At 40.7% G+C, this 12,244-nt stretch overlaps 1 protein-coding gene across 1 annotated transcript in view; it reads right to left on the bottom strand.

Moving 5' to 3' along the window:
- Nucleotides 1–5,982: 5,982 nt before the first annotated feature.
- The window catches only part of CDK19 (cyclin dependent kinase 19), a 127,724-nt gene continuing 121,462 nt past the window's right edge, over nucleotides 5,983–12,244 (bottom strand). The window contains exon 13 of the mRNA XM_080586935.1: nucleotides 5,983–10,130. Coding sequence (XP_080443061.1) covers nucleotides 9,999–10,130 — 132 coding nt within the window. The 3' untranslated portion in view covers nucleotides 5,983–9,998. The remainder of the gene's footprint in view (nucleotides 10,131–12,244) is intronic.

The following is a 12,244-nucleotide window of genomic DNA, read 5'->3' as shown; positions in this document are numbered from 1 at the left end:
GCTGCAAAGAAACAGAAGGACATGCTTCAAAAAAATCTTCCTAAAGTCCTACTGTCACCCAAGCATGGGACTTGTTGGACCTTCCTAGCAACATCAGCTGGCGCATCGCTACTGGCCCCAATCCTTTTCACATTTTCAGCTGCTTGTTCTCTCCTTGGCAAAGGCGAGATTAACGATCGGACTTTGGAGAGTTCAGAGAGTTTGCCTGAAGAGTCAGAGTTTGCAAAGCGTCCAAGAAAACAGACCTGAACACCAGAGCCTCTCCCGCCCCAGCAGCAGCAGCACAGCAGCAGCAGCACCAGCCCCTCCCGGCTCACCTCAGGTACTTCTGGCACCTTTCCTGCGACTCCCACTCAGCGCAACGCGTGTTGACAGGTTGCATAAGGTGGGCCCGTTGCTCCCGGGGATTGGATAATCATCTCCCTTTCCATCTCCACACGTGGGCCTCACAGTTGGAGCTGCCCCATGACAGCGCGTTGCATTCGTGGCTGGAGCAGCAACCCCAAAGAGGACCTCTGTGCCACCCACACCGCTTTCCAGCCATTCTTGGAGGACCAACTCACTCAATACTTTGCAAACACTGCAGCCCACAGGACTCTTGCAGACAAGATGGTTTGGGCTCAGGACACCCGGGTCTCGGTCAGGTAACTGAGTTACCCAGCAGCAGCTACAGCGCTGGTCGGCACCCCGCTGCAGGAAGCGCTCACGTTACGTGGTGGGGGACATCTGGCCTGGAGCATCCGAAGCTGCCGTGCGTCGTGTAAACCTGAAACCCGCTTGATGAATGCTCAGCACGGTTATATTTAGTGTGCATAGCTCTTTTGGCTACGCAGGGTATCCTGTTTTGTCACTGCATTTTTGGGGAGCAGACTATTCCTTAACTCCATATTCGGATATGTGCATGAAAGGAACGTGACATAGGAAATTTGGTCTCTTTTTTTTTAACTCAAGAGAAGACTATCACAGTCAACATGGCTTTATTAGCCACATCGGCCTAAATAAACTTAGGACATTTCCTAATAACTTAAATAAGCATACTGCTGAAGTTCGCCTGTCTGGCAAGAGCCTGAAATCCAAAAGCACAAGTGTCTTTTGCTTTGACATCCACACATGGCATACCCAGAGACCATCCCCGATCCCACAGAAGTAGGGACCCTTCCCACTCTCTTGCCCTGTCCTCTCCACATTCATGTCACATCCCATGCACCAGAAGCTCAGGGCATACAAGGGCAAAACTGAATACCGCTGTGGTGCTCTTTGGATTTGATTTTCAAGGTAGTCTGTAGGCTACACAAAGCCATAGACCAGTGAATTGCTGCTGTCCCCACAGTACCATGCAAAACATCATGAAGGAGCTAGGTAGAATACAAATGGATTACCTCAGCTCTGACATATGAGAAGTTGCAGCGATAACACAGTCTTGGAATAGCACAACCACTGTGTATTAATAAAAGCATGACGCACTGCGACTGATATATGAGTTTGGCACATTAGGGGGGAAGAATATGCCTGCTTCTGATCTAGCTGGCGGGTCATTTCTTACATCTTCCAGCACACGCAGCCCACTGACAACTGTTTTATAAGATTTACATTAGCAAATCCTAGTCGAGCCTTTCTCCACAGACCGAATATATGTAAACGTTATCATGCAAGGCCGAGTTCTCAGAGATGAAAGCATGCGGCCAGTATGCAAACATGATACACGTCAGGATCTCAGATGACTCAAATACACTTAAGCAGCTCCAGTATCACTCTGGATGATAACAGAAGTTACTTCATCCCTGCTGGCTGGACCTGACTGTCTCAAAGTCACAGGGGACTTCCAGCTTTCACCCGGCAACAGCACTACGTAGAAGAAACTCTTCTTGTAAATCCCCGCTGGGACGTACCCACCAGGGCGTGTTAGTAGATGTCTCCATTGTTTCGTTACATGGGTAGGGATTTGTTTTCTGTGCTTGTGGGATACTGCAAGCTACAGAAAACACTCAACAATAATAAGAAAAGCTCTTAAACAAAGGCTCTATTATTACCAGGGGGAGTATTTTGAAACCATAAACTATGCAAATATTCATGCATTTATGGGCTGGTAAGACCAAAGTCCATAAGCTTTTTGACATGAATGATTGAGTCGGTTTGCTTGCTGTGTGCAGAGAACTTAGTAAAGGTGACTCATTTATGTCAACTTACCTACGTACAGCTTCTACAGTTGTGATCCTATACTTGAGATAGACGATGCTCTTTAAAACTCAAAAGATTTCAAAGAACTGCAGTTATTACACAATGCCATAATATAACACTGCCTGCTTGGATCTCTGCTGTAACAAGAGAGGGCACCAGCAAGGGAGAAGCCCTGATCTCTTTTAGTTTCTCTTTGTTAATATTCAGAGTTTCAGTGCCAAAACCAAAGTATTGGAAACTGTCCTTTCTTGTGTACCACTGCAAGAATGACTCATACAATTCAAATAGGTTGAAAACAGAAAATCACAATTTCACAAATGACTTGTTCTACATCATATTAGATAAAGGCAAGACCAAAACCAGATGTTTTTGTGCTGTACAGTCTAGCACTAATAACACGATCTGACGATCTACAGACATCTCCTAGCACTATCTATCAAACAGAGCTATAGGAGACTTCTGGTAAGGCTTTAAGCCTTTTATTTCGTAGTTCTCTGGTTCACTTTTCAGCCAAGGAAGTAGGATTTCTTTAAAAATCAATTGCTCTTCCACAGACCTGCGAGACCTAAGTGCACAGGTTAAAGGTCGGTGTCCACTTGTGTAAATTGTCTACAAGGCTCCGAACTGACAGCCGTGCCCCTGGCCAGGCCAAGCATTCAGAGCAAGATGTCACCTTGCCAGAGCTGGGCTGCGCCACGTTCCACAGATAACAGTGGGAAGTATTTTTAATGTATATGTTAAAAATACATTTTCAAATGTATTTAACAGTTCATCATGTTCTGGAGAACGTCTGGCACCTAAACTTCATAGCATTATAACTTGTATGATGATAGCATTATAACTTATATGACCAAAAGGCCACCATATTGTCACTCCTTTGCTTTCTAACATCCCAAGAAATTCCTACAAGTGGAAGGAGGGAATTATCTTACCAAGCCACGCATCATTCAGCAGGACCTGGTCCATGATTAAAACTTTATTTGCTGAGGATAGCTATGAAGAATTCCTTTCTTCAGTGCTTTGCATGTTGGGTTTTTCATTATGTAAGACACTTTATTAGTCTTGTGAGAAAGAGAGTGCATAAAACGTGCTGGTCACCACACCACTGCTGGTTACACAGTACATCCAGGAATTGGTAAAAAAAAAAAAAAACAAACACCTGCTTTCTTTGTTCCTCACTTTTAAAAAATGGTATTTAAAAAATAATGCGGATTCTCCTTTACTAATTTATTGTATTTTTAATAACCTTCACTGCTAGTATTAACAAAGCAAAATTCCATTCTGAAAACAGACTGGGACAGAGTTGGAGGTTCACATAGCTTCTTGCCAAACAGCATTAGAAGACCTTTTAGCTAAAGGAACATACTGCTGAATATTTCCTGTAGCTGTGTGTTTGCTGTATGCAACACGCCTGTATAGTTTACACGCTCCCAAATTCTCTACCCCCTTCAAGATACTTTGAAGAACATGCTACGTATTAATCACAGAAATGGCCTCTTACAGACCATGCAACACACTTAGCAGTACAAAGCTGGAGAAACTTATCCTATAGTATTCCAATACAAGCACATTATATAAAAATTATTAGGCAGGTTGGCATTGCTTTCGGACTTTAAATCCTAATGGTTATATTTTTCAAAAACATCTCCGTGGATTATCTTGAATGTCTGTTACATACAGCTGTGGTACTCACACTGCAATTTCAACAGCTCAGCTATAACCGCACACATATCTTTCATAACCTTGTTGGTGGTTTTAATCTACCTCAAACAATTATTGCTCTAGTAAGTATTTCTTTGGCCAATGAAAAAATCGTTGTAGTCATCATGCAATAATATTTTTCTTTGTTCCTATAAAAATAACAAAATAAACCGAAGCTGGTTTTTTTCTTTATTTCTCTGAAGTCTTAAACAAGGACATGAAGTTCTCTGGAATGCAAAAGATGTATCCACCTGTTAAAAAACATTACAGGTAGAGCACTGAAATTTTTTGGCTACTGGAATGATGCTTGCTGAAGTTCCAAGTTTGGCCAGATCAAACTGATAGTATTTGGCACCAATACGATGTTTTCTGTGTTCAAACAGCACGTGAAAATTGCTTCTCACACTACTACTGCATATTGACCTGCAGTAAAAAATGGGGCATTCCAGTGATCGTTATCTGTAATACAGAGTGCCTGCAAGCACTCGTCACGAAACTACTGCATTCGGACAAACTGACCCTTCCTGTCCCAGGGAGCTTAAAATGACCACGCAGAGAGGTGACGGATGGATAGAGACAGACTGGAGGGTACAATGAAACGCCGAGGCAGCATCCATTAATACGGTAGGTACGTACGACTCATAGCACACCAGTTGCTTAAAATATTAAACTTTCACAGATATCAAAGCTGAAGTGTTTCGATGACGGATGTGTAAGATACCTAGCTGGGAGGGAATTTTTCAGAAGCTTACATGACAGGTCTCCAGGAGCACCGATTATGATGGGCCTGGATTAGACTGTAAATTGCACGACCAGGCAGAAAAAGCAGCGAGAGATGCTGTAGAAGAATGAAGACTGGAGCACAGCCAACATAAGAGGCTTTAAGAAGGACATCCACATTGACGCACTGGCTGAGCACAACCTTACCAACAGACAGAAGGCAGAGGAGTGCAGAGCTGGTGGTGCTCAGCTGTTCTGAGGCCAAAGTAGCAGCTCTTCATCCATGAGGCTAAACTCTGGGTTTGGACAGGAAACAGATTTGACAGCAGGATTGTACTCGAGTTGCAGATACCAGAATTGGGCTCTGATCCTTTAGTAGCCAAATTAGCACCAAAGACAATTGTAATCCGATTGCTTGGCATTCCAAAACACACCACTTTCCCTTCTTAAAATTACAGCTAATGAAACTTGCCATTCAGCTGATCGTTTAGCATTACATATGAACCCTTCTGAGAACCCTGTGCCCCGTAAGTATGTCCTGAAATGCATTTACATCTTTCTAGGAGAAAGACATTAGAAGTATAAAAACAATCCTTGGAAATTTCATGTACAAATCACTCATGATTCCTCTGCTAGTATTATCCTTGTGCAAAAGGCTAATCCTGACCTTACCTTTGTGCAAAAGGCACATAGGGAAGTGAATCCTCCTTCTTAATGTCATCTGTAGTGCAAGTAAACCCCAACCATTCTTACCTGCATTAAGCATTATGGAGAAAACAGTGGGATTTTCGGAATAACTGTCTGCGAAACAACAATTAGATGGGATAGAAATACACAGATAAGCAAAGCACACAAAAATCCACTTTGAAAAACACCAACGTGCTCTAGCTCCCGCTCTCTCCTTGTTGCCAGCTGAAATCCTTGAAATCCTCCAAGGTCCAGTGGGAGGAATAAGTAAGAGGACATTTAGGCTCAGCATGCAGTAACAAAGCGTTTCTTTCTATTCCATTTATTTATTTATTTTTCCTCCCAGAAGACAAATCTGTAGGATCGTCACGCTGGTAACAATGGATCTCAACAAGTGGCATCAGTGTGGCACGCTGGAATACTTTTCAACAGAGGACAAAACCTAAAGAGAACCATTCCGTCCATTCTGTTTTCCATAAGGCTTCATTCTATTCTGATAGACGCATAACCATGAATATCCTCGTGGGCATTTTAAAAGCTATAATTTCAACTCTGAGGTTTTGCAAGCTTTGTTTTGTGTGGTGTATGCTATCATAAACATCCTGAATATAATTACAACTGCAATTTTGTGGGCTGTATTCTTCCCTCTTTGTAGCCCTAAGCCAATGTTTACAGAAACTTTTCAGCACGCTTATGTGATTTCAACTTTTTATTATTATTACAAATGTATATTATTTTATTAAAAAAATTCACACTGAAGCAAAGTCAATTCCATTTCATTACAACCAAGAATATAAAATAAATGCAATGAACTCATAGTTTAGTTTTAACAGTCATTTTGAGAGTGACATCAGGACAACTTAAAAGCAGTAAACTCTTAACTCTAGAATGAGAAAAGTATTTCGCTTTGTGGTTTTGCTAACCCATCAGCATGGGCATCGCTGAATGTGGCCACCATTGATCTGAAGCGGCAACGTTTTGTGGCAGCATGAGGCGCATACACAATAATTCCTAATGAAAACTACAAAAAATGAAAGATGCGTGCATGAAATTATTAGAAAAAAAATAACTGAGTAGAGACAGGCACACTTCCACAAATAGTAAACATGGGAAAATACAACTAGAACAATTTGAAAAGTATACTACCTTACATATATAAAAAGTTCTTTAAATTGCTGTTAAAAAGGACACGTTCTGTCCACATTTTGTGTAATACTTTTTAGTGTCTACACAAGACAAATTTTTAAAAAAATTAAATAGTATTAATTTACTACTAAATATTTAGGAGATAACAGTGCATTAAGGACTTCTTTTCATATAGTAATACACATCGCTCCTGTCTGGCGACATTTTTTTTTTTTAGAAGATTACGTATGGCCTTATGTACAATACATTTATTTAATCCTAAAACAATTCTTTGCTTAATGGTGTTAAAGTACCATTCCTGAAGATTACGAAGGGGAACTAAGCTTATTATGTTCATATAAAATATTATACATACGTGAACACTTGTAGCTTCCCGCCACCCCTCCCACTAAGGATGCTCTTCCCTCCCCCTCCCCAGGTACAGTGTCACAGATACAGTGCAGGACTCGCAGCTTTCCTTTTATTTCTCCTTCACCGTGCAGTTCAGCAGCCTGCTCTGCCCCCCCTGCACACAAAAAGGAGCGCCCACCTCTGCTGGCGTCCCTCGCCTCTCCACGCACCACTGTGAAACACCGCCGTGGGGACAGAGCTTATGGGCAAAGGCAAAGCTGGGAGTACTAGCCAAACTGCACAGGCGGAAACTAATATAAAAGTGACGTGGTCCTGGCTTCCCATGACACACTACACAGTTCACTTCCTAAAACCTCAAGAAACTACCCCTGAAAAGCAAGGCTTCTTTCACAATGACTGCCATCACCCCAAAAATGCGCAGCAAGCTCACAAGAAAAGGCAAATTATTTCCCAACCAGAAGACAGAAAAGCTAGAGGAGCGTGCACGGCTTACACTTTCCAGCAGACGCCTTTGCGTTTGCTCACTCTCCTTTCAGTTGTTCCTTTGAAGGCAACAGGAGTCAGCTCAGCTCCGCACGCGTGCACGGAATCTAGAGGGGACTGGGCAGGGCCCATCTGTCTGGTCTAGCAGATGCAGAAACATCCGTTCGGCTTGGTCACAGGGCATGGCAGTTGCTCTAGAAGCTGGAAGCTCACTCAATTGAAGGACCTTACAGTGCTGGGAGGTTTCACGCTACACACAGATTCATCTACACCATGATTTTGCCTTGTTGGCACCAGAGCCCAGCGTAACCACACAGTAACGTGTCTCCCCGCCACTACGCGAATGCTGATCGTCAGCCTCAGGTCACGGCAGGGAAAAGAAACGTCAGGAAGAGACAAAAGGATCTGGGGCAAACTGAAGGCTGAGAAGAACAGGAGGGGACAACAATTACTCTGCCACGGGTTAACTTCCAGAGATGTGAAATTCATTTCACAAATATATTTAAAAAAAAGATGCTTCATGGCATTGAGCAAGTGTCCAGTAGCTCACGGTACCTCACGCTAACGTCAGTAAGAGGTGGGACATTCGATTTACAGGAAGAATGTAACCCCAGATTCACTGCAATGAAATAAATGATTAAAATCTGTCCTTCCAAACAGGTTACTGGGGTACATGTAGCATTTCAAGGGCTACACATTAGAAGTATCCTCTGGGAGACCATTTTTCCCCGGAAAACAAATGTGATTATTTTTCTTTCAAATTGCTTCATTTCCTTTTCACCACCTTCTTACCTATTTGATGACAAAAGCAGGTTTTGGTCACTCTTCTAGAGAAGCTGGGTGTGGTCGAAACCACATGATGGTAGATATGTCCAAACTAAGCCAACAGCTCGCAAAAAAGCATGAGAACAGCATTTTCGATAGGGAAAGGGGCACTAAAGGTGACCAGGAGATCAAACCCAGTAGAATTAAATTCCAGTCTAGCTGTGATAAAAAGCATTCTCCTGACAGCAAACAGATCCAACAGCATTTTGCTGGGTCTGATCACAACTGCAGTGTGAACGTGTGCAGGTATATACAGTATTTTCTTTTTTTTGTATGGGTACGGGACAGAGGAGAACACGATATATATGATTGTTACATTGACTGTTTACATATAAACTCATCTCACTGTACCTCTTCTCTGAACACCAATTTTAGAAGCTCACAATGTTACATTGCTGGTAGCTTTCTAACCTCACTAATATTTTTTTCCAGGTTTTCTGCAACAAGAATCAGCCTTATTTCTGAAGGCTGAAGGAAAAACGAAGCTGTCCCAAATTATACGTTGTGTCTCTCCGAATAACTGTGGTTACAAAAGTTGGACAGTGATCCTCTGATTATGCTTCTGAACTCTGCTTAGTTACTGGGGATTTTCTGCCAGCTACCCATCCACTTACAGTCCTTAGGCACAATCAAAACATGTTTGCTCTAGGGAAAAAGAAACATTTCAGTGCAATCAAGCGCATCTGGTGTAACTAATCTGGGTTAATCACAGCAATGTGAGGGACATAGAGTATGCATCACAAACATGAAAAAGGAAGAATTTTTAACATGCTTCTCAAACTGCACAATAATTTCTCTTAATTATTAATTCTAACATAAAATGATTAAATGTATTTGTTTTTATAAGTCTTAGTATTTCTGTCACACTCAGGAATGTGAAAGAGAAGCTAAGTTTACAGAACTCTCGCATACATTAATCAGCTGCTTAACAGAAAAACAAGCCACCAACCACATTCCTACTGAAACTGGAGGGCAGTAAATACATTTTCCTGACTATTTTGGTGTCCAGCCTGGGAAGACATTCCATTCTTCTGTTCCAACAAATCCTGAAAGCATCTCCTTTTTCTGTGACTGTCATGGTCTCATTTAAAACAACGCTTAATTTAAAACCAGTCAGAGCACGATCACTGTGATTTCAAGAATTCAATGTGAATGAGTTAAGAAATATCAGCAATCTTCTGTTTGGTGTTCAGTCCAGTAGCAAGAAGCATATCTGTCGCTGCAAAGACTTGGGTTGTTTTTTTTCTTTTTCCTTTTTCTTTTTTTTTCTTTTTCTTTTTTAATTTTTATTTTTTTTAAGACCTCGCCTGAAAACTAGACTAATAAAAACAGAATAGTAAAATACTCTGGAACAGTAAAATTTTGCTGTTCTTGACATCCATGAGCAAAACAGTAATATCCTGTGAAAATAACATAGTGCTTTAAAAAGGTGCAATATACCTGTATAGCTAAACTGGTTTGCCTAGTATAAAACTAACTATATACAAGCTTGAAAGCCTGGGAGTTCAAGATTTTAAAACTTTAAAATCCCATCAAAGAGATTGAAAAGACAGATTTATGGCAATCACTACAGCATAAGGAAGGTGCACCAGGAATCCTTCAAAATTCCAAAGGTTAAAGAAGTTAAGTGCTGGGTTCAGATCAGAAGGGTTCATTAGAGTAACCACAATGGAGCACATGCAAGGGAGGGAGGAAGGAAAACTTCACGAGAATCTCCTTTATGGCAATAAAGGGGCAGGAAAAAAAAAAAAGTCTTCAGTAAGTAAAGTTTTCCTTTTGCAATTGTGAATTTTAATTCTGCATCATAGTTTGTGTTTTTGGTTCTTCTCATCATTATGAACTTCATATTGCTGGAGTCTTCTGGCTTTTAGTCCGTTCTTTTTTTTGAGTGCAGTCTCTTAAGCCTCTCAGTACCTGTGAGACTGGTGAGATTGATGATACTGAGAGCTCTGCTGAGATGATGTGGAATAGCCCATTGTACTCTGGGACTGAGAAGATCCCTGAATGTTGCTTTGGTAACTCAGGCGTGAGCTGGAGTGCTGGAGAAAAAGAGAATGGGAACAGGGGAATGAAAACCAGCCTGTTAGGACTATGCAGCGCAGGAAACTTTCAGCCTCTCTGAAGCTAATTAAAATTTGACTGTTGGAGAAACTAACTAAACAGTGTTACTGTTTGAAGTCCCATAAAATCTGATCTGTAATCAGGCTTAACACACCACAGAAAGTACACCACGTCACTGGCAGATATCTAGAAGTACAGCATGGACACACCTATTTCTGAAGGAAAAATACACACGACAAAACAGAGAGAAATGCACAAGACAAAAGAGAAAGCAGCTGTTTCTTAAACTTATGTCTATCATTATTGTAAGCACTATTAATGCAACAACGAACAACTACTAGTACCAAAAGCACCCTTTTCAAGATAGGCAATATTAAAACGTTACAGAGAAATAACTTACTCTGTTCCTTAGAAAAAGAAAACCACGACTTAAGAACTACTTAATTTATCTAACCAAGAAGATGTCCACTAAGATAAAATATTCTAATTTTAGGTGAGTCTTTCAACCTAGTGATGGGCGCATGTATGTTCAAATTTATATGTATGTGCTAAATGTTTTTTTCCCTCCACTCTTTGAGATGTTAGCTCAGGGGACCTCAATCTCAGCAAGCAAAATTCATGGATCATTTGTGACCTCCAGCCTGCTTAATTTGCATGTTTATTACCATATCCATTCCTCGTCAAGAATTAATAATGACCTGCAAAATCACGTAAAGCTGCAAAATCACTTGTATGAAAAGTACTGCTCAATGGATAGGAGACTCTCTAGCAAGGTAAATCCCATCCCAATCCACAAGAAAGGAGTGTCTACAAAAAAGGTACTATTTAATCAGCAAACAATTTCTTTTCAACAAAGTTAACTGCAGGGTCAGGCATCCATTCAAAAAAGATTACTGTTCACTGTCTAGGGGATTGTTCTACCTGGCTATGTCCAAGAATCATCAGCAAGACTGGCAAAATATGATCATCATAGAAAGAATGTTAAAAAACTACATTCTGATTAAATATAAAAATTAGGAGTTACAGAAAACCTCTGGAGAAGTTAGAATTCTGAATGGAAATCCCACAGATAAAGCAGGTGCATAGTACAGCATTCTCCACAACTGCTCAGTGAAGGTAAGAGCCAAGTCAGTGGTCTCATCTACCCACCAGATCCCAACTAGGAGAGCTGTGAAAGCATCCTGGCAACTTCTCAGCTGGATGATGAAGAGTAAGAACCTAAAGTTCAGGCAATGTAAAAACTTCTGCCCTTTCTTTTCCTGTGTGTAGTTTTATACTCCTTAATTTCACATAAACTGGAGAACGGACTAAAACCTAAAAATAATTGCATTACTTTTTGTGTTCTGCCTAAATACAGGAATATGAAGGTTGCTTTCAAGGTGAAACACAACATTGCTGACTGTCCAATCTTGCAGACCACTGCTTCTCAATATGGTACCAATATAACCGATAGATTGTACTGAGTAACTTCACTTGTTTGCAAGGGTCAGTCTGGGAAATAACAGCTCACCACGCCGGCTTTGGGAGAGATGTCTCCCAGTGGCACACATGCTCTTAACCAGATTTGCTTGAACTGCGTGATTAGATTGTTTACAGTGCTTACAAAATGGCTGAAACATGAAATTTGCCTCAAAATTCTGAAAGTTTTTACAACTTTTAACAGGAAAGAAAAAGAATTGTGATAAATACTATGACTTTATAGGAACTAGTTCTGGATGAAAAGCAGCAGCTTACTGTGATAAGCAAAAAACCTGAGGTCTCATAAGGAATGCTCAGTAAAATACAACAAAAATTCCTATTGTCATTTTTAAAAGGAACATCTATTGTTGATGGTGAACTACAAAAAAAATTCAAGTTAGATTTTAGATCACTGTCTAAATGAAAATCAAAGCAAAAGGATTCTTCTTCCTACTTCTGAGTATGATAAAATGGAGTAAAATTAATGCGGTAAGACTACAAGAACATATTAATTTGCCCGTGCTTATTTTTGTTCTGCAGAAGAGAATTCGCTTTTTTTTTTTTTAAACAAAGTCAGACTTGTACGAATTGCCGACATTCCTTTTTTGAACCGAAGACAGTCAGCTAGAATTTA

Source organism: Anser brachyrhynchus (assembly GCF_964034855.1).
Source record: "Anser brachyrhynchus genome assembly, chromosome: 3".
NCBI lineage: Eukaryota > Metazoa > Chordata > Aves > Anseriformes > Anatidae > Anser > Anser brachyrhynchus.
This window is presented reverse-complemented; position numbering and strand designations above follow the sequence as displayed.